This window comes from Trichosurus vulpecula, chromosome 2, assembly GCF_011100635.1.
Source record: "Trichosurus vulpecula isolate mTriVul1 chromosome 2, mTriVul1.pri, whole genome shotgun sequence".
NCBI classification, from domain to species: domain Eukaryota; kingdom Metazoa; phylum Chordata; class Mammalia; order Diprotodontia; family Phalangeridae; genus Trichosurus; species Trichosurus vulpecula.
The window spans coordinates 29969130-29995610 of record NC_050574.1 but is presented as its reverse complement, the minus strand read 5'-3'; the positions used below and the strand labels follow the sequence as shown (position 1 = coordinate 29995610).

The 26481-nt window shown below is 44.1% G+C and overlaps 1 protein-coding gene and 1 long non-coding RNA gene across 3 annotated transcripts in view; both read right to left on the bottom strand.

Annotated features, from left to right (window-relative positions):
* LOC118835415 (tumor necrosis factor receptor superfamily member 14-like) overlaps positions 1-22049 on the bottom strand; it is a 38380-nt gene extending 16331 nt beyond the window's left edge. The window contains exons 1-4 of one of the 2 annotated variants that reach the window (XM_036742603.1): positions 22011-22049; positions 21245-21353; positions 17468-17590; positions 2507-2662 (exon numbers count right to left, since the gene is read on the bottom strand). In XM_036742603.1, coding sequence (XP_036598498.1) covers positions 2507-2662; positions 17468-17590; positions 21245-21353; positions 22011-22016 — 394 coding nt within the window. In that variant the 5' untranslated portion in view covers positions 22017-22049. The remainder of the gene's footprint in view (positions 1-2506; positions 2663-17467; positions 17591-21244; positions 21354-22010) is intronic. The other variant, XM_036742604.1, reaches the window with a different exon arrangement.
* On the bottom strand, positions 22048-26257 carry LOC118835416. Its single transcript, XR_005009502.1, has 3 exons — positions 26191-26257; positions 22392-22441; positions 22048-22082 (listed from the first exon to the last, which is right to left on the bottom strand). It is a non-coding gene; the product is annotated as an uncharacterized LOC118835416 (long non-coding RNA).
* Positions 26258-26481: the final 224 nt, after the last annotated feature.

The following is a 26481-nucleotide window of genomic DNA, read 5'->3' as shown; positions in this document are numbered from 1 at the left end:
TTAACAATCAGCTCTTGGGAGAGCAGTTCAGGCCCACCCCAGCTCACCCCTTATGACCTTATCTTACCCAGAGAGCCATCTCTTCTAATACAGAATCTTAAGATAAGGAAAAAATAACAGTTCAGCAAACTAACCAACATATCAAAAAAGGTTAACATGTGTAGTGTTCCATCCCCTCGCCCCCCAGCTCTACAAAGAAGCTGAGGTTGAGGTACAGCAGCTAGGTGGCTCAGTGGATAGAGCACTGGAACTGGAGTCAGGAAGATTTTAGCTTAAATATAGCTTTAGACACCTACTAGCTGCATGACCCTGGGCAAGTCACTTAAACTCTGTTTACCTGTATCCCCTACTATAAAAGGTGGCTAATGATAGCACCTACTTTCCAGGTAATATTTACAGAGTACTTAACACAGTGTCTGGCACCTAGTAGGTTCTATTAAATGCTTGTTTACTTATTATCATTTTAGTTTTCTGAAACCATATAAATGATTTAGGATCATGGCTTTAGAGGTAGAAGGGGCCTTAGAAATCACTGACTCCTACTGTCTTATTTGACAGAAAGGGAACCTGAGGCCCAGAAAGCTCAAGTGTGTGACTTACGTGGTGACACAGGTTATTCCTTCGGTATTGGAAGGATCTTCCATTCGGGAAGCTTGGTTCCTCCCTCTACAAGGGCAGGTTGTGATCCTTCTCTGTTTTAGCAGATGGCCTTTCAGAGCTGTATCTGAAACATCCATCCCCTGAGGCCTCTGTGAGGCTGAGTCCCTCTGTACTTAACTAGGCAGGTCTTCAGAAAACAGACCGTCAGAAAACCAGACCCCTGGTCCTAATTTTTTCCAGAATTTGAGCTCTTTGGGGAATGCCTTCAAGAATCCAGGGGTACAATAAGCAGAGCAATGAAAAATTTCCAATCAGATCTGTGCACAAGGAAAGAGTTTATGACAAAATAAGGGGGAGGGATCATCACAGAGGATAAAATAGACAGTTTCAAATAGATAAAATTTACAAGATTTTGCACAAACAAAACCAATATAGCTAAAATTAGAAGGGAACTAGGTAACCGGGGGAGGGAGAGGGGGTGGAAAATCTTTGCAGGGTCTCATAAAACTCTCATTTCCAAGACAGATGCAGTACTGAAATATATAAGAATAAGAGCCATTCTACAAATGATAAATGGTCAAAGGATTGGAGCAAGGAGTTTTCAAAGGAAGAAATCCAAGCTGTCAATAGCCATATTTTCAAAAAATACTCTAAATCTCTAATAATTAGAGGAATACAAACTAAAGTAACTCTAAGGTTCTGCCACATACCATCAGATTGATAAGACTGACAAAAAAGGAAAATGGCAAATGCTGGAGGGACTATGGGAAAACAGGTGTATTGATGTGCTCTTGGTGGAGCTATACCTCAAAAGGTATTATACTATGTATCTCTTTTGGCCCACTGATACCACTTCTGATCCTATACTCCCAAAGAGATCAAGGAAAGAGGAAAAGGACCTACATATGCCAAAATATATATAGACTACATATTTTTGTAGACAAAGAACTGGAAACTAAGGCTGTGTCCACTAATTGGGGAATGGCTGAACAAATTATGGTACATGAATGTACACCATAAGACAAGATGAAATGGATGCTTTCACTGAAACATGGGAAAACTTGTATGAACTGATGAAGAGAAGTGAGCAGAAACAGGGGAACTGGTTATACAGTAACAATAACATTGTGAAGACAAACAAATTAGCAAGGCCTCAGAACTCAGATCAATGGAATAACCAATTACAATTCCAGAGGATTCATGATTCAACATGCTACCCACCTCCTGATAGAGAGGTGATAGCTTCAAGGTGCTGATGGAGATGTATAGCCTCTTTGGACAAGGACAATGAGTGAATGTGCTTTGTTTGACCACACATAAAATTTGCTATAAAGGATTTTGTTTTGGTTTTCCTTTTCCAGTGGGGTAGGAAGATGAGAAGGAAAGAGAATAGATTTTTGTGAATCAAGGAATAGTTCATTTAAAAAGACAAAACAAACAAAGATCAGAGTCACTTTGTGCTACCAAAGCACATTGGAAGAGGACACTGGGAGGAGGTTGACTTTTCCCAGCTCTGGCTAATTCCAGATTTGCCCCAGGCTGTCTGAGGTCCATGTAGATAAGATAGGGGACCTGAAACCAGACTTCAATATGATAGACTCATAAATTTCCATCTGGAAGAGATCTAAAAGTTCACATCAACCAACCCCCTCATTTTACAAATGAGGAAACTGAGTCCCAGAGGGGTCAAGTAACCTCAGAATAATATGGATAAGGAGTGTAAAGCTAGGTTTTGGACCTAAGCCCTCTCACACCACATCCAATCATGTTCCCACTGTACCACAACTGCCTCCAGGGAGGCAGGCAGAGCTGAGGGATGGCTGGGCACTTCTCAGGTTTCCAGGGCAGCATCCTGAAGCAATAACAGTTCTGGGTCCCTGGGTGGATGGAGATGGGGAAGGCTCACCTCTAGACTTCATATATTGGCCAGGGTCACAGACTCGGTGACGCACACACGTCTCACAGTCGTCATCTTTCATGTTAGCGCAGAAATGGCCTGGAGAACAGCCACACACGGTGTTGGATGTAGATGAACATTCCCATCTGGTCATGAAGCCAGACTCTGAAAGAAAGAACAAGCATATGCTGGGAAATGCCAGGGAGGGGGCGCCCTGAAGTTGCCCATCCAGCTTTGGGCTCAGATGCTGCCCCAGATACTTTGTGGCTGAGGTATGCTGGACAGGTTACTCTAGGCCTCTCTAAGATTATGAGCTGCAGAGGAGAGGAGACTCCCACTGATGGGGTGCTTGGGTGCTTGTGCTTGGACCCTAATTCTAATATCACATTTCACCTAAGCCTCTGCTTGGGTGCCTGTGCCTGGACCCCAATTCCAAAAGCATATCCAGTTCTAAAATCGCATCTCTCCCTATCCTCAAAATACTGTCTCAGGCATTTCCTCTCCAGTTAAAGGGCAGCATGCCTTAGCAAAACACTTCTCTCTCCTCCTGACACTGTAGCCAGCTGCACCTATAGAATTTATTAGGTTGGACTCCCTGTGTAGGTGCTAATTGGCTATGCATTGGGACATAACAATATTTACTACTTACTGACTTTACTGATATATAACCTAGACATAGTCAAATGTATACTCACGTTCATCTTGTCTAACAAGATATCAATGAAAGCAACCTGGATATTTCCAGTCAGCCCTGACCATAAGTTGACTTAGTGACATTTCACAGTCAAAACCACACCTCCTTGTAGCCCCACCCCCATCCCCTTGGGCTGTTTCCTAGTGAACTCTGGATAAGATACCTGTGCAGTAGATACAAAAATGCATGTTCCTTTAAGAACTGACCACCCCTTAACCACTCCCAAATCCCACCCCAAAACACCTAATTGACATGTTTCACCCCAAAATCTCCTATAAAATCTTTTCCTATACCCCCATAAGGTTGCAGGTTCCCTAAGAACTCTTGCCCACTATAAAGCATAATAAACCTTTGCCACTTTGACTTAAACAATGCTTGACATTGTGAATTCATTCCAGATGGCCTGACCCTCTCCAGTACTTGGATCCTTGAGGGGTACTCCCCCTCAACAACCCTGTCTGGGAACTCCAGTCTTGGGGTTCCTGGACCTCATCTCCCCCAACCCTCAATACCGCATGCCTTGATAGGAGGAGTGTTCTTCCCTGGGAAAATAAAATCACAGGCCAGATGCCCCTAACATCACCCTCTAAAAAGAAAAAGAAGAAAGAAAGTACAAAGGACTGTGCTGAGGATGGGCTACAAGGACAAAGAAGGAACCATTCCTCCCCTCAAGCAGCCAACATTCTACCTGTGTAACCTCATGTGTCACTTTTCCCTAATGAAGACAGAATATCTTTTGTCTTTCTGGGTATCCCTGGCACTTAGCACAGTGCCTGGCACATAATAAGCCCTTCATAAATGATTGTTTTCTCCCTCTTTCCTTCCTTCCTTCCCTCCTTCCTTCTTTCCTTCTTTCCTTCCTTCTCAGCACTTTGTCTGGTGCCTGGCATACAGTAGATCCTTAATAAATGCTTATTCAGAGGACTCTGGGAAGATGGCAGAGTAGGTCAGAAAATTCCAAGTTCTCAAGATTTTCCCCCACAAATGAGTTAAAATAGCACCTTAGGGCAAACAAAGTGTGGCTGGAGACAAAGAAGGATAGGGGCACAACTAAGATCTTTCTGAGACAACTTGAGAAGATAGAAAGAAAAATCCCAGGACAAAGTTTGGTCCCTGCAAGGAGTAAACACCTCTAGGCTAGTTTCCATTTTAACAACAGGTGGCAAGCCTTGGGGTTAGTTTGAAAGGCTTCCTCTGCCCCAGACATAGGAACTTTTCACCCCAGGATAATGAGGGGAGTTGGGAGTGTGAGCCTGTATCAACAATCCAGCTAGCAGCTTCTGTGGGGGTGTAAGATCCACCAACAACCAGCACCCAGAAAGCTGCCAACACAGGTCCTTTTGATCTGCTTTACTTAAAGGAAAGGAATGTTAAGGGGTTAACAATCTTACTTTAATCCAGCATACAAATAACATCCACCTAGTGCAGGGGAAAAAGCCAGCACCCTGAATTACAGACCAAATACAATTCGTAGTTATCAACATCTGGGTGTACAGCCGGGGAGCTCATTAGAATGGCTGGCCCAGAGTCACACGCCACTCCTGCTGTGGCTGAGAGCTCCCAGAGAGACTGCTAACCTCTGCACTTATATATCCTCACCCAGGCTGGGCATGGAGAAATTCCCCACCTCCAATATCACATCAGATACAAATCAATGGCTCCCAAATTGTCTCAGTGCCGAAAAATACAAAAACATCCCACTTTATCTGCCCCATTCAAACAAAGGCCAAAATCATTAAAGGTCAGCAGCAAAAAGTCTCACCTTAATTATCATTGCAGAGCCCAGGAAGATTGAGGGAAAGAACCTCTGCTGATGAACATCAGACCCACCTGTGCTGCAAAGAGCGGTGGGGATGAGAAGGAAGCAGCACACACCAGGTGAGTGCAGAAGCAGTGGGGCAGAAAGCCCCTGGCTGTGGACACTTACAGGAGGTTGGAGGTTTGGCTTTGATTTCAGGCTAGAGTGGAGACTGAAGATCTGGGGCAAGAGGCATCATCCCCGTACCCCAGGGCTAGTGGTGATTATGAAAATCATGTTATTATCACAAAAAAAAAGGCAAAGGAGAAAGAATACAACCATAGAAAATTATTACAGGAATAGAGATGACTGGAGTTTGTCTTCAGAGGAGGATATCGAAGTAGAGAAATCCCTGATAATTATTTAATAAGAATTTAGTAACTTCAATAAGGACCAGAGACTGAACTAATCAACCAGAGGAAAAGTTTGGACCTAACAACTTCTTTGTTCTTTGAGCAAACTCAGAGAATGGCCTCTTCCTATGTCAACAAGCCCAGATGGGGCTGAGTTAAGAATATTCTTTCCTCTGTTCATGGCCATTAAGGATGAGACACTTAACCTGAAACACTATTTTGAATAATGGGCCTTTTCCTTATCTCAGTATTTTATGGACATGTACTGTTATGGTATGTTAATGGTAAAGAAAATACAGATGTCCTGGATCATAATTTCAATGGACATTTTGTCAACTCTCTTATTGTATTTACAACCTATGCAATTAAGAAATTACTTTCTTACACTGTGATTAAACATACATGGAGATCATAAATTTTGAGTGACACAGACATGCTGAGTTGGGACTGTCCTGAAATGCATTTAAGCCTTCTCATTCTTTTGTTTAGACAGTCAGAACTTATGATCTGGCCCCTTGTAAGTACAAGCAATCTAGTTCCGCTAGCTTTAAGGGAACAAACAATATGAATTTACATACCACCTAGCTTCTTTGCCTCCTTTAACCAAACTTTCAGGTTAATACCCCCAAAGAGTAATGTCAAATCGTCACTTTCCCCAAAAGAATTTATAGAAGATCTTAAAAAAGACTTTAAAAATCAAATGACGGAGATAGAGGGAAAACTCAAACAAACAAATAAATACATATATAAAGAAATGAATAAATGGATAAATAAATAAAAATAATCCAAGAAAAACAAGAAAGTTATGAAAGGAAAGTCAGCCAATGAGAAAAGGAGATCCAGAATCTTAAGGAGGAAAATGACACTTTGAAAATTAGAACTGGGCAAAGTGAAGCCAGTGAAATTATGAGAGATCAAGAAATAATTAAAAAAAACATGAATAATGAAAAATGGAAGAGAAAATAAAACATATTATAAGAAAAACAACAGATTTGGAGAATAGATCAAGAAGAGAAAATATTAAAATAATTTGACTAACTGAAAGTTATGATGAAAAAAAGAATCTTTATAAAATAATACAAGAAATAATTAAGGAAAATTGTCCTGAAGCATTAGAACAAGGCAGGGAAATAGAAATAGAGAAAATCCATCAAACACCACTTAAAAGACACCCTATGAGGAAAACTCATAGGAATATCATAGTCAAATTCTAAAACCTGTAGCTCAAGAATAAAATATTAAAATCATCAAGATTAAAGCAATTTGAATATGATGGTGCGGCAATTAGAATTACACAAGACCTAGCATCGGAGACATTAAAGGACCGTGGGTCTTCGAACACAATATAATGAAGAGCAAAAAACCTGGGGCTCTGGCCAAAAATATCATGCTCTACAAATTTAATTTATCTTGAGTGAAAAAAATGGACATTTGGTAAACTCTCAGACTTTTTAAAAAAAATCCTTAAAAGATTCAACATGTAAGTTCAAGAGAAACATAAGATATATACCAATGATTGACTATAAGGGATTCATAAGCTCAGGCTGTTTGCCTTTTATATAACATAAAATGAAAAATGTGTATCTAAGATTCTTATTAATAATTGGCAAGCTCATAAGAAAGAGGGGGGTAAACCTGACTATGATACGAATTTAAAGAGTAAAATGATTTAGAAACAGCTTAAAAGGGTAACTATTTTATACAAATGAGTTGCTAGAGGAAGAATGGATACAGAGGAATTAGATGGGGGAGGCAGCCTGGTAGTTCTGGTAACCTACTCTCATCGAGAATGTGTTTAAGAGGGAACAATACATACATATTTAGAAGAGTATAAAAGTCTTCTAAATTTAGAAGAAATAAAATGGTAGTGGGGAGAGGGGGGAGAGGACAAGGGTGGGATTTTTAGAGGAAAGAATGATGGAATAGGTAAAAGGGGAGGTTTAGATGGGTGTTTAGATTTATGGGAATGGGAGGATAGGGGAAGGATCCTTGGAGGGGGGTAGGCAAGTAATAGGAGGGCAAGGTAGTTAGTAGAAATAAAGTAGAGGAATCAGGAGGGATGGGAAACAAGAGACATGCACAAACAAAAAAAAACAAAGATCGTGAGTAGATTATGTTTGGGAAAATATATGTCTATATATGTATGTATATGTATATATATATTTGTATGTATATATATATATATATTTGTATGTATATATCTATAGCTATAGAGAAACATATCTAAACTTTATTGTAGCCTTCAGGGGTGGAGTGGGGGGAGGGAATAAAAGAACAAAGTAAAAAAGTGCACAGCAGAGAACAAAAGGAAACTTAACAAGGAAGCAAAGAAAAGATGGACAATTCTCAACACAACATATATTATTTGTTATATAGGCTTTCTGTAAATGAAAATCTATTGGTATATATGTTGAATCCTTTCTTACGTTCTGCTATGTACATGGCATGCTTTTTTCTTACTTTGTATTTAAGTTTTAATATTTAAGTTTACGATACGTTTTGTTCCTTTTCTCCATTCTGTATTTGTATTCTGTCCCTCGAGTTTAAAATTAAATTAAATTAAAAAAATAATAAATGCTTGTTGACTAGCTGTCTTGTCTTAATTTCCTCTGCAGAAGGAAGCAGTTGATTTGCATCATAGGATGTGGGGATAGAAAGAGCTTTGGGTACCAATAAGGCCAACCCCTTTTACAGAGGAGGATACAGAAGCCCAGGGAAGTAACTTGCTCGCAGTCACAGAATTAGAAAAAGACCAAGGTAAGATAAGTTCCAAGTGCCCTCTCAATTTATAAATCACATGATCCTATTAACCCTACTTTCCTGGGGAAGCGGAGTCAAGGGATCCCTGGCTGAGGATGTGTGCTGGGGACAAATGGTAGGAAAGGTGTGGTGTGGAGAGCTGGGTTTGGGAGAGACACTCCCCAGCCAGGCTTGTCTCTGAGTTGCACAGAACTGAGTTCTGAACCCAGAAGTAGGAACATGAATGGTTCCCCAAGGCCATCCTCAAGGGTTGGGGAAGCTTCTATCCCTGGTCTAACAAAGCCACCAGAAGCAGAAGTGGCAGGTGGGATGGAGCAGAGAAAGTGTTCCTGGTACCCCCACTGTCATGATAAGGGACATTAATGCAGGCTTTACCCCGCTATTCCCTGATTACCTGTCCCAACAGAGGGGAAGCTGACAGAGACAGGTGGCTTCCTGGGAGATGCAGCTGAGACTGAAGACAGTCCTCAGTATCACCACCCCCAGCCCCAGCCAACTTGAAACTAGCTGAGGACCCCAAGGGGAGTCAGATTTCCTCTCCAAAGTCTGAACTGATAGGGACTCCCAGAGACAAAGAGGAAACACAAGGGGGTAAGGAGGACCCCATCAGGAGAAATGGAGGTGCAAATAAATTGAGCATTATGGGGCTGAAAAAGGAAGAAACTGCTGTTGCTATCTACAGGGATATGCAAGTTGAGGAAATTGGGGCCCATCATTTACTCTTCTGAGAGCAGGAGGCTCACTCCACCTCTACAGACTCAAATTTCTGAGCTGGATGCTCACAGCCCACATGTTTGCCTGGCTATGCCAAGCACCAGGTTTTGCCTTAGCCCTGGGTTCATCACAATCTCAGGGCAGTCTAACAACCTTTCCAGGTGGGGAAGGGGGAAAGGAGAAGGTAGATGAATATTTATTAATTGGCTATTTATTGACAATCTTAGGTCAGTCTAACAACCCCTCAAGGAGAGCCAGAGTTGTTACCTGCACCAAATATACAGATTCACTTACCGAGGACCAGGTTGGGAAAAGGGATTTCTCAAGGTCACACAGAGTCTGTGAGAAGTGGCAAGAAGAAAGGAGAAGAGGAAGGGAAGAAGCACTGATTTAGTGCCTCCCCACCATGTGTCAGGCACTGTGCTGAGTGCTCTACAGATATCTCATTTGATCTTTACAACAACCCTCAGAGGTAGATGCTGTTATTGTCCTCATGTTACAGTTGAGGTAACTGAGGCAGACGGAGGGTAAGCCATGCCCAAGGTCACAAAGTTAGAAGTGTATGAGGTCACACGTGAACTCAGATCTTCCTGACTCCAGACCCAACACTCTATCCACTGTACCACTGGGCTACCAGAGCCCAAGTCTCCTAGCCAAATGCATGGAGAATAGATTTAGAGCTGGAAGGAACCTGATTGTTATTGCATCTAACCCTCTCGTTTTAAAGATAAGCAAATGCCAGCCCAGAAAGGTTAGTTACCTTTTCCCGATTTCCCTTCATGCTGGTGCCTTCCCTCTGACATTATCTCCACTTTGTCCTGCCTATAGCATGTTTGTACAGAGTTGTTTCATGGTGTCTCTCCCATTACATTGTGAGCTTCTCAAGTGTCTTTCTTGGTATCCCCAGCACTTAGACCAGTGTCTGACACATAGTAGGTGCTTAATGAATATTTTTTGGTGGGCTTGCCCAACATCATACAGACAGTAAGTGGCAGAGCTGGGATTTGAACTCAGGTTCTCTGACTTCTCATCTAGGACTCTTCCCAATGCATCATCGGATGTCAATACTGGGGCTGAAAACCTTTTCAAATTTCAAAAAGAGCTATGTCTAAGACTGGAGGAGGGAAATATGAAAAGCTGTGAGCAAGTACTTAATTTGCAGTCATGGGACCTGTGTTCAAATCCTGGTTAAAACTTCTCTGCAGTCAGTTTCTTCACTAAAATGAGTCCAGACTCCAAAGGAGCAGCGCCAGAGCAGCCCCAGGTGAGCCAAGCAGTTCAGACAAACAGTAGGGCGATGATAGCTATACAATGTGTCATCTTGCTCTGAGGGGGAGTTGTGGGACCCTTGTATGAAAGGCATGAGCCATGAGCCAAAGTACCCTTCAATAGGAATGCTTTCAACAGCAACTGGGACCACTGCTATTGTCAGCCCCTTGACCCCTTCTCCTCTCAGTGGCTCCTTTGTACCCAATAGCAGCTCAGCAGCTACCAGCAAACTGTCAGTTCAAGCAGTGCCCTCCTTCAGCTTTGCTGCTGCCCTGAGCAAACCAGCAAAACAGGCAGAGGAACTGAGAGGGTCTTCAATAAGCGGTGAGTCTTCTTCATTCTCTTCTCTGGCAAACAACCACAGCTCTCCTGCTAGCACCTCCAAGTGAGTGCCCATTGGGCCCATCATTGTTCTTATGGGGGGCCACAGTGTCCCCGGCACACCCCCAGTGGTCACCAGCACTCCAAAAAAAACAGCCAATGGTGTCTGGAGAAGTGAAAGTTGACAGCCCATGTATCTTCTGGAGAGCTTATGAGGTCTTAAGGAGCTATCAGCTGGTGGCTGAATGTTTGTTGTGGCCGTATTTAGTAAATACACTTGATTAATGAAGGAGATTCTCCCAGTGGCACAGCACTGCCTGGCACTGAGCTGGTTAAATCTTATCTGCTATGTGTTCCAAGATGTCACTGTCTGGTGATATGAAGATGGATGGTCTCCCTGAAGAAGGGCGGCCTGTGCCTTAATGATGGGCTTGTTCCCTCGTCCAGCCAGCCCCCTCCTCCCTCCACTACCTAAGCATATGTGAGCTCTCTCTCTCTCTCTCTCTCTCTCTCTCTCTCTCTCACATCCCCTCTCTCTGTCTTTCTCTCCTTCTCTCTCTCCCACCTCTGGAAGTTTAAGATTGAGGCATCAAGAAGGGTCCCTCAGTTCCAGACAAGGCTGCCTTTTCCCTTTGAGAGCATGCCAGTCATCTGCTGTGGAGTCCAGGGCAGCAGCCAGTGTCCATCTTCCCCCCAGCTAGCTAACTGTTCATGACCTGGAGGAGCTGACAGTACACCCTCCTCTTCCTCCTCTCCTTGACCCTCCCCCCACAGATGCCAAATTCCTTGGGCTTTTTCATGTCTGTTTCAGACCTGCGTCCAGCAAACATTTAGCACTGTCAGAGCTGAAGGAAATAGGTTGATTAAATAGGACAGGTTTTGTGTACTCACGAGTTTTCCTAGAGGCTCTTATTTTTTAAAAAAAGATAATATCTGGTAACATTGCCCTATGCCAATACCACCCTTACTCCAAAGCTACATCCCTCATAGACTCCATATTGGAGCCAAAAGGAAAAGTCCCTTAGTGACCACCTAGTCCGCACTCTAGTTCCCTAATACATCCTATCCTACACCCCGGCTGGGGTGGACTACAAAGGAACTATAAGCCATAGTCCCTGCCTTTGTAGATTTCACAAACTAGCTGGGGAAATATGACACATGCACAGATACAAAAAATTAATTTGCAAAGCAAGGAGAGCTAACATAGCATTGAAAGGTTTGTGATTTTTTTTAAACAAAGATTCCCAAATAGCCCCTTGTGGGAGGTGTTTTTGTTATTCCCGTATCACAGATGAAGAAACCGAGGCTGAGGGGTTAAATGATTTGCCAGTGTCACCCAGTAAGCACCAGGCAGAACTAAAACCCAAGTCTTTCTGACTCCCTAGTCCAGAGTTCTATCCACTGCGCCACCTAGCTGCCACAAGTTGGAAGGGATCCCTTCATTTCTTCTTGGGAAGCATAACAGGCACATTATTTTCTTCTCCTGTCCCCAGGACAGACCAGGCCAGGAGTAGACCGGGTGGAGCAGGCCTCAGGACCCTGAATGACTGAGCTGGGTGTGTTGGCAACCAAAAATGGGCTCCTTAGCGCTTGGTCAGCAAGTGCCCTTGACTGGTTTGGCTTTTTCCCCTGAACTGAATGCTGTTTGTATGTTGGACTGGAGTAAGCTTGTCGGCCCCTTCACCTTGCTTCCCTTGCTTAAGCTGATGGAAAGAACCTGTGCTTTCCTGGTCAACCCCTTCACCTTGCTTAAGCAGATTGAAAGAACCTGTGCTTTCCCCGGCGTACCTTACACCCCCGCAGAAGCCGGATGGTTAAAAGCAGCTCCCGTTGGAGCCAGAGGCTGCTATAGCCACAGCCACAGCCACAGCCACAGCCACAGCTGAAGCAGGAGCTGCCAGTGGCAGAGCTGACCTACGGGAGGAAGCTGAACAAGGACTTCAGGCCAGTGGGTAATCTTTTTACCATAGAGGGGGAAACATGATTTTGCTTTACGCAATCATGCTTCTCTGTAGCCTCCTGGTTACTCTTTCAAGGCGTACTTATTGGGCCTGGAAGCTTTTGATCAATATATCAAAATGGGGTTGCTGGTTCATGGGTTGGTTACTGTGGAGCCTAAATATATGTTTTGATTCTTCTGCCTTCTACTTTGAGAGTTTCTTATATCTGGCGGTTCCGAACCTTTCAGACATGTTTATGATCCTCTTTGAGATTATAAACTCTGCCCTTCTAATACATTTGGTGATGAGGATGGGATCGCTAGGTATAGGATCTCTATTTAGAAGCAGAACAATTTCAGAGGAAGAGATGAATATCCCAGGATGGGAGGATCCATTTTATTCCTCCCTAGCAAAAGAATTGGCTAAAAAAGCTGGACCCTGTGAAAACTGGGAACCAAGGCTACGGAGAGGAGATCCTAGGGATTTGGAAAAGTGTTTACAAGAAGTTGGGATACAGTCAGGGGCATCACTATCTAGGCAAAGCTGGATAGTGTTATCAGCCTACCGGCTAGTATACGAAAGATTGAGATTAAGTGAAAGACATGGGGGCACTCCTACCCCACAGCAAGAAGGGGAATCTCAGATAGCAGGAGACCAAACTGACTCAAATGAGAACTTTTCTATTAATGTGGCTAAGAGCAACAGGAGACCAAAAAAGCCCAGAGTGCATTTCAACCCAGCCCAGAAAGAGCCTGACTGCCTGCTTCGTCCTAGCCATGGTGGCAGAGGAAGTGAGTGGGGGGACAATGAGACAATGTTAGGGGCTGAGGCACAAAACACTACTGGGGTTCAGGATGTCCCTCACACAGAGAATAGGAGATGGTTAAATGATCAGACAAGGGCTCGACCCATACAAAGGAGGAAGACAGAAACCCGAGGTGAAGATTCAGTTACAAGGGAAATTCAGGAAGATTTCTCACCGCAAGAGGTCACAGATATTTTGAGTAGATTCAGCCAAAGAATAGGAGAACCATTAATATCTTGGATACTAAGACTCAGTGATCAAGGGGCCAGTGGAATATCAGTGGATAGGACAGACTGTATGAGATTCATAGGTATCAGCCATGATCCTCTAGTTCAACAAGCTTTTAGGGAACATCATCAGCAAGGAGATGGTGATAGCAGGACTACTCTGTTGGCGTTAGCCGCTGTGGGATGCAATAAGAGATATGCTACTGATTCTATGTGGCCCACTGAGCACAGACCCTGGTATTCACTTAGAGATTGTATCATGAGACTAAAGGAGGAGGTGATGAAGACTGCCATTATGATAGGAACCGCAGACAAATATTACAATGATCCAATGGGACTGCCTCATAGGAATTTAATAATTAGGACAGCTCCCCCTGCTTATAAACAACTAATTTTGAATTTATTACTTGGAGAAGTAGGGAGCCATCTTACAACAGTGATAAATAAGATTTTACAGTTACATGACTTAGGTGACTGGGGAAGGGATAGATCTCCTCGAGAGAGAAGGGTGAATAACCAGCAAACTTGGCGCCAAAGGAGAGTAACAAGGAAAGAAATGTTTACTGCTCTATTGAGAGCAGGGGTAGGTTTTGAAATGATAGATGGAATTCCAACCAATGAATTATATAGAATGTATAGAGATAAAGGACCTGATAACAGGAGAAATAGGGAAATAAGAACTGCTCCTGCAAGCCCACAAGCCACTCAGAGTGAAGGTGACCTTGTGTGATTAACGGATGAAAACTTGTACATCTGGGGAAAGGCTGGGAGGACAATCCTAGTCTCTACCTAGGATGGGATCCTCTTAGTTTAGTTTTCCCATTGTGTTTCCTTGTACATCTGGGGAAAGGCTGAGAGGACAATCTTAGTCTCTATCTAGGGTGGGATCCTCTTGGCTTCCTCATTATGTTCCTCTTGAAAAGAAACATTTCCCACCTGAGTTTGGCTCTGATGTTGGATCTTTGCATAACTAAAATCTCAACCAAACTTGAGATGATTTTATTTGAAGGATAATAGCCCATACTTGTCTACTCTTTTTGTCCTTTGTTTTGGCTAACGTTGTTGCTAGTTCTGTTTCCTTTAGGCTTAAGCACCCTGCACTTTCCGGTGACTGCCTAAGCACGTAGCATTCTTGGAATTCCTGCCAGCTAGTTAAAGAACTGACCTCTGGAATGGGACTTTTTTGGGGCAGGGCCATCTCTACATCCAATTTCAGCATGAAGAAGCTATGGAAAATGAGACCTTCACCCCTTACTCCAAGATTTTGAGCCTCAATCATTCAAGGGGGGTGGGAATGATGATAATGTTCTATGTTTACTTATTTTGTGTTATCCTTGCTATGTTGTTTTATTATTATGATATTATTGATCCTATGTAATGGATACAAGGATCTAGGGGTGGACATTTGAATTATTAATAATTATTTTGGGGATGATTGATTGAAGAGATTATCTTGCTGGGACCTAGGGGTGGATCACATTTGAATTGTAAACCAATGTTTAGGAATGTCACCAAATGATATGTTTTGCTTTATTATGAATATGTTTTAGTTTCCTTTGTAATTGGATCACAATGTATGTTCTAGGATACATGGCTGATTAGATTATGTATCCTATAACAAGGGGTGGAGAAGTGTGTTGGCAACCAAAAATGGGCTCCTTAGCGCTTGGTCAGCAAGTGCCCTTGACTGGTTTGGCTTTTTCCCCTGAACTGAATGCTGTTTGTATGTTGGACTGGAGTAAGCTTGTTGGCCCCTTCACCTTGCTTCCCTTGCTTAAGCTGATGGAAAGAACCTGTGCTTTCCTGGTCAACCCCTTCACCTTGCTTAAGCAGATTGAAAGAACCTGTGCTTTCCCCAGCGTACCTTACACCCCCGCAGAAGCCGGATGGTTAAAAGCAGCTCCCGTTGGAGCCAGGGGCTGCTATAGCCATAGCCACAGGCACAGCCACAGCTGAAGCAGGAGCTTCCAGTGGCAGAGCTGACCTACAGGAGGAAGCTGAACAAGGACTTCAGGCCAGTGGGTAATCTTTTTACCATAGAGGGGGAAGCATGATTTTGCTTTACGCAATCATGCTTCTCTGTAGCCTCCTGGTTACTCTTTCAAGGCGTACTTATTGGGCCTGGAAGCTTTTGATCAATATATCAAAATGGGGTTGCTGGTTCATGGGTTGGTTACTGTGGAGCCTAAATATATGTTTTGATTCTTCTGCCTTCTACTTTGAGAGTTTCTTATATCCGGCGGTTCCGAACCTTTCAGACATGTTTATGATCCTCTTTGAGATTATAAACTCTGCCCTCCTAATACACTGGGGCAGTTACCAGACTTCTTAATCCTACCCTCAGCTTCCCATAGACAGTTTGCCAGGATGAGATCAGGACTTCCATTTGTCTCAGATCTTCTGTTCATTCTATCTAGACTTTCACAAATCTATCTTTCCTTTCCTCTCCCCAACTGGGAGACTGCAAAAGACCAGCCCTGCTCTGAAGCCAGCCTTCTGCTCTTCATAACTGGCCCTCAGTCTCCAGAGAGCACCTGTCTCTGGGTCCAGGTATCTGCCTGGAGTCTGACTGGGCAGCAGAAGCCTCAGCCGTCAATCAAACTATCCATTGAGCTGCGCCTAGCTTTGCCCCCAGTGCCCAGAATCCCATCAGGGTTTTCTCTCTTTTCTTCTCTCTCCTAATATTATTACTGTTAGTCACAGTAAGAGTAAAAACGACTACTCACATGCCTGAAAACAACGGGGACCCCGAATGAGATGACCTCTGTGGTACTTTCCAGCTCTGGATCTGTTATCTTGTGATCCCTTCCATAGGGGCTAGGGATCGGAGATACCCTGAGGGGGCAGGTGGACAGTCCCGGGGAGGGGAGAAAAGTGGAAATGGGGGAGTAACAGAACAAGGAGAGTTCCCAGTACTTTACACGGTCAAGAGATCTGACATGCTTAAGACGAATTTGTTAGTTATGCAAAATATCCTATTCAAACAAAGAAGTCCAATTTCTAGGATACTAGAGTACATGAGGTGGACAGCAGGGCCAGCTCCACCACCCAGCATTCATCCCCTCTCTTCCATCCCCCCATCAACAGGGATACCCTCCCCCTTCTCCAGCCTGATATAGCCCCGATCCAGCTGGGCTTCAGGGGTACGTGGGAAAGGCATATCCTTTGTTTTTGAAAACCATCCTCCTATCACTGAGGGTGAAAGTTCCTCTTTAGAAATTCATTCCTTTAAGTAAATAAGAACCGACTTTTTAAATGCCCTAAAAAGGGTAACATTAGCAGTCATCCACAATCTAATGTGAATTAATTGCTCAGCGTAACTCCTGCCTGTCAGGCAACTGAGGGCAAGGGAATTATTAGAAAAGAGCAGAAGGTTGGAGAGGTAATTGGAAATTCCAGAGCACAGCTGGGGAGGACAAGCCTAGCTGCGGGTTAAAGGGAGAGGTTTTGGGCAATCAGGAGGAAACACCAGGTCAGGAGACCACCCTTCTAATCCAGTGGCTAGGGGTTAGGAGGGTGTAAACGGGTGCATTTAGGAACCTGGTAGGGCTCTGGGGACTAACTCAGACTCTTTCCCAAGTTCCTGAGGACCAGCTCTGCTGATTGCCCCCCTTTAGAATCCCAGGCATTTTAAGTCCTCTATGCTGAGGTCCTTTCTAGCTTGGATAGTCTGTGTTCTAGGGATGTGTAAAAGAGTGTGAATAAACGATCCTGTGTTTCACGTGCCTTAGAACCTTAGAAACTAGCCCAAGCCCCTCATGCTCTAGATAGACAAACTGAGATCCAAAGAATGGACATGATTGACCAAGGTCATATGGAAAAGCCTGGAAAGGAGCCCAGGTCACCCATCTGCCAGCACAGCTCTCTCACTGCCTCTCCTCCTAACCTGGTCCAGCTCCTGCTGTCTGGGTTGTCGACTTCCCTCCCACCCCATCTTGTCTGGGTAGGTCCAAGACTGATGACTTTCTCTGGCCCCAGCTCCCCCATCCCAGGGAAACAAGAGCACTCAGGTCAGAGCCCAGGACAGGGTGGGCCTTGGGTTATATCCAGGATCCTAGGTGACCCCAAGGCCCCTGAAGAGTTTCTTACCAGAGTCACAGACTTTACACTGGAGACACTTCAGGACACTCTGCTCTGCTGTGTATGTCCCGGAACCGCAAGGCATACACATGGTGCCTGTCATTATACTGCATTGCCCATCAACTCTGTAACCTAACAATATCAAAGAGTTAGCATTAAGAACAAAGTATGGGGCAGAGCCAAGATTGCAGAGTAAAAGCAGGAACTTGCTTGAGCTCTCCCCCAAACCCCTCCAAATGCTTGTGAAAATTCTAGAGGAGGCTACAATTGGGGCGGAGCCAAGAGGCTACTTGAAAAGAGGGACTTGCTTAAGCTCACTCCAAATCCCTCCAAATACCTGTAAAAAATAACTCTAAACAAATTCTAGAGATACAGAACCAATGAAATAACAGAGGGAAACAAGTCTCCAGTCCAAGATGGCCTAGATGGTCACTGGGAAGGGTCTATCACACCATGCTGGGAATGGAGTGCAGCCCAGTGTGGGCTGCGCTAGGACAGACCAGACCGGGAGTCAGGCGGAATAGGCTTTAGGGCCATGAATCACTGAGCTGTGGTAGTTACCAGACTTCACCCACAAACACCAAAGACAGCAGAGCAGGTCAATGGGAAAACTGCTGGATCTGGGTGAGAGAAGTGTGTGGTCCAGCCCCAGCCCTGGGGTGGTGGGCAGCAGTGGCAGGAAGCTCCAGGAGCTGCTTCTGGAGCCCCTGGTACACACAGTGGGAGGAATCAAGCAGCAGATCAGACCAGGAGTGCAGGGATCTCAGGGTTCTCTTGCTTTCCCCTGCTTGGATCTGGGTCGCAGTCCTGGTTGTTGGTGCTTCAGGGAGGAGGAGCACTAGTGTGGCAGAGCTTGTGGTGACTGTGGAGAGGGAGTCCTCCTTGTAGTTACATGGCAGAAAGGAGCCAGACCAGAGCATTCTCTAGAGAGGAGCATCATACCACCTCAGAACAGAAGTAGCTCTGAAAACAGCAGCGGAAAACCCTGAAGCTTGGGACAAAGCACTCTCCACTCTGGAAGCAGTCATACCCTGACAAAAGCTCAAAAGTCAAGTAATTGGCTGGGAAGATGAGCAAGCAGTGTAAAAAGACTGAGACTATAGAATTTTTTTTGGTGACAAGATCAAAACATACAGTCAGAAGAAATCAACAAAGTCAAAGTTCCTACATCAAAAGCCTCCAAGAAAAATATGAATTGGTCTCAGGCCATGGAAGAACTCAAAAAGGATTTGGAAAAGCAAGTTACAGAAGTAGAGGAAAAATTGGTAAGAGAAATAAGAGTGATACAACAAAGTAATGAAAAACAAGTCAACGACTTGCTAAAGGAGACCCAAAAATTATTGAAGAAAATAGCTTTTCCTTGACTCTTTTATGTGAGATAATTTGCCCCATTCTCCTCTCCCTTCCTCCCTCTCCCAGTACATTCCTCTCTCACTACTTATCTTTATTTTTTAGATGTCATCCCTTCATACTCAACTCACCCTGTGCCCTCTGTACATATATGTTTGTATGTGTGTATATGTAGGGCAGGAAGGGCAGATTGGGGGAGGGGTGTAGTCAGAAGCAAAAACTTTTGGGGAGGGACAGGGTTGAAAGGCAGAATAGAATAAATGGTGAGATAGGATTGAGGAGAATATAGTTAGTCTTTCACAACATGATTATTACAGAAGTGTTTTGCATGACTACACGTGTGTGTGTGTGTGCGTGCGCGTATATATTTGATATATATATATCAAATTTCTTGCCTTCTCAATGAGGGTGGGTAAGGAGGAAGGGAGGGAGAGAATTTGGAACTCACAGTTTCAAAAATGAATGTTAAAATTGTTTTTACAAGCACATAGGAAATAAGATATACAGGTAATGGGATATAGAAATCTAACTTGCCCTACAGGAAAATAGAAGGGGAAGGGTATAAGAGAAGGAGGGTGGTGAGAGAAGGAAGATCAGATTGGGGAAAGGGAAAATCAGAATGAATACTATCTTGAGATGAGGGGAGGTGAGAGTTGGGGAGAAAATTTGGAACTCAAAATTTCGTGGAATTGAATGTTGAAAAACAAAAATAAATATATATATATATATATTTTTAAAAAACTGAAATGATGAGCAGGCAGATTTCAGAAAAAAACCTGGACTTACATGAACTGAGGCTGAGTGAAGTGAGCAGAACCAGGAAAACATTGTACAAAGAATCAACTGCATTGTGAGATGATCAGCTATGATAGACTCAGCTCTTCTCAGCAATACAATGATCCAAGACAATTCCAAAAGACTCATGATGGAAAAAGCTATCCATCTCCAGAGAAAGAACTATGGAGTCTAAATGCAAATCAAAGCAGACTACTGTCTCTTTTTGTTTGTTTGTTTGTTTTCTTTCTCATAGTTTTTCTCTTTTGTTCTGATTCTTCTTTCACAACATGACTAATGTGGAAAAATGTATAATATGATTGTAGAGGTATAACCTATATCAGATTCCTTGCTATCTTGGGGAGGGGTAGGAAGGAGGAAGAAAAATTTGGAACTCAAATTGAATGTTGAAAACTATCTTTACATGTAGTTGGAAAAAAATAAAATACTATTTAACGTAAAAAAAAGAACAAGGCCCAAAACACCTGCCTGCAGAAGCCATTCCCCTTCATGAGAATTGGCTCAAATTGGGGAGAACATACACACTTAATTGGGTCCAGAAACATATCTTACCCTACAGAAAAGAAAGACAGGATGGGAAATAGAGAAGGGGGTGCCAACAGAAGGCAGAGTAGATTGGGGAAGGGGGTGGTCGGAAGCAAAACTTTTAAGGAGGGACAGGATAAAAGGAGAGAGAATAGAATAAATAGAGGGGGGTGAATGGAGGAAAATGCAATTAGCAATAATAACTCTGAAAATTTTTTTGAAATAAGTTTCTCTAATAGAGGCCTCATTTCTTTAATCTATTGATAACCGAGTCAAATTTATAAAAATAGGAGTCATTACCCAAGTGATAAATGATTAAAAGACATGAACAATCAGTTTTCAGATGACATAATCAAAGTTATCCATACCCATATGAAAAAAAAAATGGTCTAAATCACTATTGATTGGTGTGTTGGTAAACAAAATGGGCTCTTAACACTCAGTTCAACCCAGTGCCCTTGAAGAGTTTGGCCTTTGTTTCCTTGGTTAGATTGAGAGATGTTGGTGATCTCCTTGCCTCAGGGGAGGGTCTAGTTTACACATGAATTTGAGTGACATGTTTGGGACATCAGAGGCTTTTAGACCACATGGGTTTAAGTCACCTTTTTGTGACTATTTTAGGCCATGTGGGTGAGTCACATGTGTGACTCACCCCGACCCTGAAAAAGATACAAAACCAGAGGTTGCCTTTCTCTTTTTCAGAGCTCTTACCCACAGACGTTGTGGTGCTCGTGACTCTGGGCCAGCCCTTGTTATGAGCTCCCAGGCTGAACCTAGATGTTGGTAACCATGAATTGTATTTGGCCTGTCTGTCAATGTTTGTAATTTGTTTATATTTGCTCCGAAGTTCAGGGTGCTGGCTTTTTCCCCTGAACTAAGTGAGTGGTATTTGTATGCTGAATTAAAGTAAACTTGTCCTGTCCTACAACAAGTATTGTTCAAGAAGTTCATATGTTGGGAAAGAGATTGGGCTAGATGTTCCCTGGTCCCTCTAAGATCTGAGATTCTATGGTTCTGGAATTCAAATGGATAGATGAAGAAAGGGAGACTGGAAGAGGCAGACATTTACCAGATTAAGAGAGTGATCTGTTCTAGAGAAAAAACTCTTTGACTTACCTGGATCGCAAGGGTAGCAGCACTTTTCATCTACCTCATACTCTCCCATCATACATTCCAGCGCCTCCTGGGAGCGGATGAGCTTAATCATTATAAACATGCTGAAGATCTTGGGAAAGGAAAGAAGGAGACAGCAATGAGGGCGAAGGAAAGACTGTGGTCCAGGGTGTCAGGAAAACTGGGTTCTAATCCTGACCTTGTTGCTCACTGTCTAAATGACCTTGGGCTAGCCACTTACCCTCTTGGGGCCTCAGTTTACCCATCTGTACAATGAAGTGATTGAAAGACAGCACAATGTGCTAGAGAAAGCACAGGACTGGTGTTTTAACAACCCAGCTAGTAGCTTCGGTGGGGGTGTAAGATCCCTCCCCCACAGCCGGCACCCAGGGGGCTGCCGGGACCCAGGAGGCTGCTGGGAAAGCACAGGTTCTTTTTATCTGCTTAAACAAGGAAAGCATGGTGAAGGGGTTGACCAGCTTACTTTAATCCAGCATTCACTTAGCATACAGACAACATTCATTTAGCTCAGGGGAAAACGCCAGCATTCAGTTAGCATTCAGTTAGTTCAGGGGAGCATACAGACAAGCATCAAGAGACAGACCAAATACAGATTCATTGACTTACTTCAGGGGAAAAAACCAGCACCCTGAGGTTCAAAACATTCATTTAGTTCGGGGGAAAAACAAACCAGCACCCCGAACCTCAAAACCAAAATACAAACAAGTTACAAATATCAACAGACAGACCCAATACAATTCATAGTTACCAACATCTGGGCTCAGCCCGAGAGCAAGGGCTGGCCCAGAGTCACGCTTGCTTGCTGCTGCTCCCACACCAACTGGAAAAGGAAAGAGAGAGCTTCAAGCTGTCCTCTCCCCTCTTATAGAGCGTTTTGACATCATCAAACACCGCCTGAATGACCAGGGCCGATTGGTTCTTGACTTGGCCCCTCCCCCTAGCGTAGACTCATCACACAGGAAGTTTTCTGCTTCCTGACATGCTCTCTGGGCTTCCTGCCCCGGAAGAGCAAGCCACAGCATCCAGAGGCTCAATGAGGTAAGCTGAGTCATTCAAAGAAAACAAAGGCCATTCTGGTTACAACTGGGAGTCAGAAGATTTCAGTTAGAACCCTGCCTCATGCACTTACCATGCTACTCTGGACAGTCATTTAACGTTTCTTGGTCTCCATTTCCTCACCTGTAAAATAAAGAGATTGGACTTGAAGGCCTCAAAGACCCATTCCAGCTCTAGACCTGGGATGCTGTGATTTAATCTCCAAGAGAGTCTGACCTGTCTGTAACTTTAAAAAGCACCAGCCTAGAAAGGCTCAAATAGAAGGCGGGGTGAGTATAGGAGAGAGGGGCATGGTGCAGATAGGATGTAATTTTAATCATGATTAAGTCACATTGAATAGAGCACTTTCAAGGTTTCCAGAGAGCTTTACACACTTTTCATTTGAGTGTTATGACAAATCTGTGAAGGTTTTACAGGTAGGGAAACCAAGGCTGGAAGGTTAACCTGGTAAATGTGTGAGGCAGGATTCAAATTCAGATCTTCTCCATCCACTCTGTCTCTCTCCAAGGGATGCTGTAGGATTGTCTGCCACAAGTCCCTCAGGGCATGTCTGTGATTTCCTCTGTTTTCTTCATGGTGTTCAGAGGCAGGTGGGACATAGAATTCAGCAAATGCTGATTGCTGGAGCAATTTGGCACCTTTGTCTAGATCCCTGCTCTCAGATCAGAACCAGAGAGACCAGGGAGAGGGTACCAGGGAGCGGAATACCCTGTCAGAGGGTTCTAAAGGGGAATCCTTGCCTCCTTTGGCCAAACTGCCTATCAAATGTGCTCCACCTAAAACTGATGATAGGTGTTATAACGTCTGGAGGTAGAGAAAGAAGGGGCCTAAGGGCAGCAATGAAGAGGAAATGAGATAAAGCTCTTCAAAGCACAATGCTTGGCTCATACTAGGGAGTTAATAAATGCTTGTTTCCTTCTTTCTTTTATACATTTAAAAACATGTTTTTTTCAAGGATTCATAGACCTCATGGAACTGCCAAAGGAATCCCTGCCTGCCCATCCCCCCAGAACCCCTAATTTCTAATCTGACCCTTTTACTTTGGGGATAAGAAAGCTCATTCCCAGAGAGGTAAAGTCAACAAGCATTAATTAAGCACCTATTGTGTGTCAGGTAGGCATCTAGGTGGCACAGTAAATAGAGGCCAGACCTGGAGTCAAGAAAAACTGAATTCTAAGACAGTCTCAGATACTCCCTAGTTGTGTGACCCTGGGCAAATCACGTAACCCTGGTTGCCTCAGTTTCCTCTTCTGTAACATGAGCTGGAGAAGGAAATGGCAAACCGCTCCTGTGTCTTTGCCAAGAAAATCCAAATGGGGTCATGAAGTGTTGGACACTCCTGAAAATGACTGAACAACAACAAAAGTGCCAGGCATTGGGATGAGGCCTGGGGATAGAAAGAAAGGCGAAGATGGTCCCTGCTCTCAGGGGGCTCACACTCTAAGTGGGGGGGTGGGGGCTGGGGGTGGTGGTGGAGGTAAGGTGAGCTGTCCAAGGTCCCGAAGAGAAGAAGTAACAGAGACAGACTTCTCCATCTGGGGCCTCTGCCTGCTAAACCACTGCTCTTCCTGCTGCCCTGGTTCCATGTCTGAGAACCTCAGTGCTGTCAATCAAGGCCCTGAAGCACCATGTGCTGCCTCTGGTTCCTTCTAGCTGACAAGTATAGGGCAGTGTGGAGAGGAAGTTGCAGGGACCAAGTCCAGCAGAGGCAAGTGAGACAAGCTGGGGCCTGAATCAGAGTCAGCCCCTCTTACTTCACAATCCAAAGGGAGCAGACCCCAAAGGGGGCTTTCCTCATGGGAGGTAGCATCCTAGTTCCAGAATTACAGGAAACCTCTGAGATCCCCCAGTGCACCTCTCCTATTTTACAGATGGGGACATTGAGGTCAGGGAGGTGAAATGACTGATCCACTGTCACACAGAGGGTAAGGGCTGGAAGGGGAATCTGAGCCCAGGGCTCTGCCTACTGTGCCACCTTCATCAGACCAGAGCTCAGAGCCTGGAGTTGGTTTCTTGGTACCACTATAAGAAGAGAAAAGGGTCCACCTCCAAACTAACCTCTAAACACACATTACAAAAACAGAGGGAAAAAAGGGAAAACTACATTTCTTAGTTTACGTATTTTTTTTTAGATAAACAATTGTCTCCAGGACACATATACATATCTGGCTTTATTACTGAATTTTTCATTGACCTTTATCTTAAAAGAAGACACTTTTTTTTCTGTTATGGCTCAGGGGCCTCCAGCGTGGCCTAATCCAAATGGGTGAGACAAAGAATAGGTGCTGACCAGTGACCAGGGTCCCAGGGGGCTAGAACCCAGCTTGTGAAGTGGAGAACTCAGACAAGGGGAGTTGTCCTGGTGACCCAAGGATCTGTTTAACCTAATGTCTCATTTTTATATGTTCAAATATAGAATAAATATAATTGACCTCGATTATTTTTACAGTATTTTCATTTCCCATTATATTCCTCTCTCTGTCTCTGTCTCTCTGTGTGTCTGTCCCTGTCTCTGTCTCTCTGTCTATTTCTGTCTTTCTCTCTCTGTATCCCTCTCTCTCTTCTCTCTATATGTACACATAATGCATATACACACACACACACATATATATATATACGTATACATGTGTATATATCTATATCTATCTATCTATCTCCATCTCTATCTCTATATATCTATATCTATATATCTATATATACACATATACACGGGGCAGTGTGTCCCAAGTATTGAACCAGAGTCTTCCTGACTTTGAGCCTGGCTCTCTGCCCAGCATGCTGGGAGGAGAACATGCCAGTTTAACAGGCATCCTGACAGTGTGACCCTGGACAAATCTCCCAACCTCTCAGTGCCCTTGGGAGCTCTCTAGGGTTCTAGATTGTAGAGAAGGTGCCCACCTGCATCAACAGAGGGATTTCTGTCTTCTGGGAGAGCCCCCTGTACCAGTGAACTCTCAAGTGCAGTGCCAATCCCTATGCCCACATTTTTAGTTTATCTTCACTTCCACATCTATTTCTGTACCTGATGACTCAGACCTTGTAACAAACTCTAAAAAGGAAAGAATGTGAAAAAGGGGGAGGGAGAGATAATGCAGCAGGGAGATGGCTAGGGGATTGTAAGAGATAACCATCCCTTGGAGCCACATTCTATCTCTTTTGCTTTTACTGCTTGAGGGACCTGAAACAATTTACTTAGCTTTTCTGGGCCTCAGTTTCCTCATCTGTAAAATGAGCTGGAGAAGGAAATGGCAAATTGTTCAAGTATCTCTGCCAAGAGAACCCCAGATGGTGTCGTGGAGAGTTGGACATGTCTGAAAAATGACTGAAAAATGCCTTACCAGCAACTGCAGGAAGAGGTTGGCCTCCCTAGACTCAGACATCAATTCCTATCTCTCTCTGCCACACAGTATCTAACTCTCCTTAGGTGGGTTTCTAATTTCCTCCACAGTCTCTCTAGTTTTCTCAGCCTCCCCATCATTAAATTCAAGAGGGAGGAATCTGCAATTTGGATCCTTTTGTGGCCAGTCTAGGGGCATGGAGAGGATGAAAGGGACTGGAGAGGAAGAAATGAGGGAAGGGGGCACGGGGTGTCTGGGAATTAGGAAGAGGGGAATGGAAGGGAAAGACTGGGTAAGGGAATGAGCTGGGAAGAGAGTCAGAACAGGAATTAGGGAGGAAAACGGCGAAAGGCTCCCCTGCTGGCTCTGTATATTCCTCTGAATAGCCCCCCGCCTTCGGGAGTCGAGGCTACACTGTCCCTCCTCCCTCTCCTTTAGTGGGGGGGGGGGGCGTGGGAGAGGGAGGAGGGGGAGGGGCAGGGGGACAGAAGGCAGGCATTCCCTGTCCAGTTGCCCCCAGACCCAGATTCCTACCAGAAAGATGCCTCTGTTCACCATCTATACGTATCTCCGTCTGGCCGTCTCCAGCTCCAGAGAAAACGTATTCCCTGTCTTCGCTGAAAATAAATAGTAAATGCTAGGCAAATGAGTAGGCGGGGCAAAACAAAGAGTTCCCAGAAACGAAAACCTCTTCTCAGGTCAGGTTGGGGCCACAGCCAATAAATGTGCACACAGTAAGAATGACTTTGTAAAGCAGAAACTTCAAAACGTGCCCACATCTTCAGCCCTGGGGAGGCTAGAGGAGAGGATGTAGGCAAGGGAAGG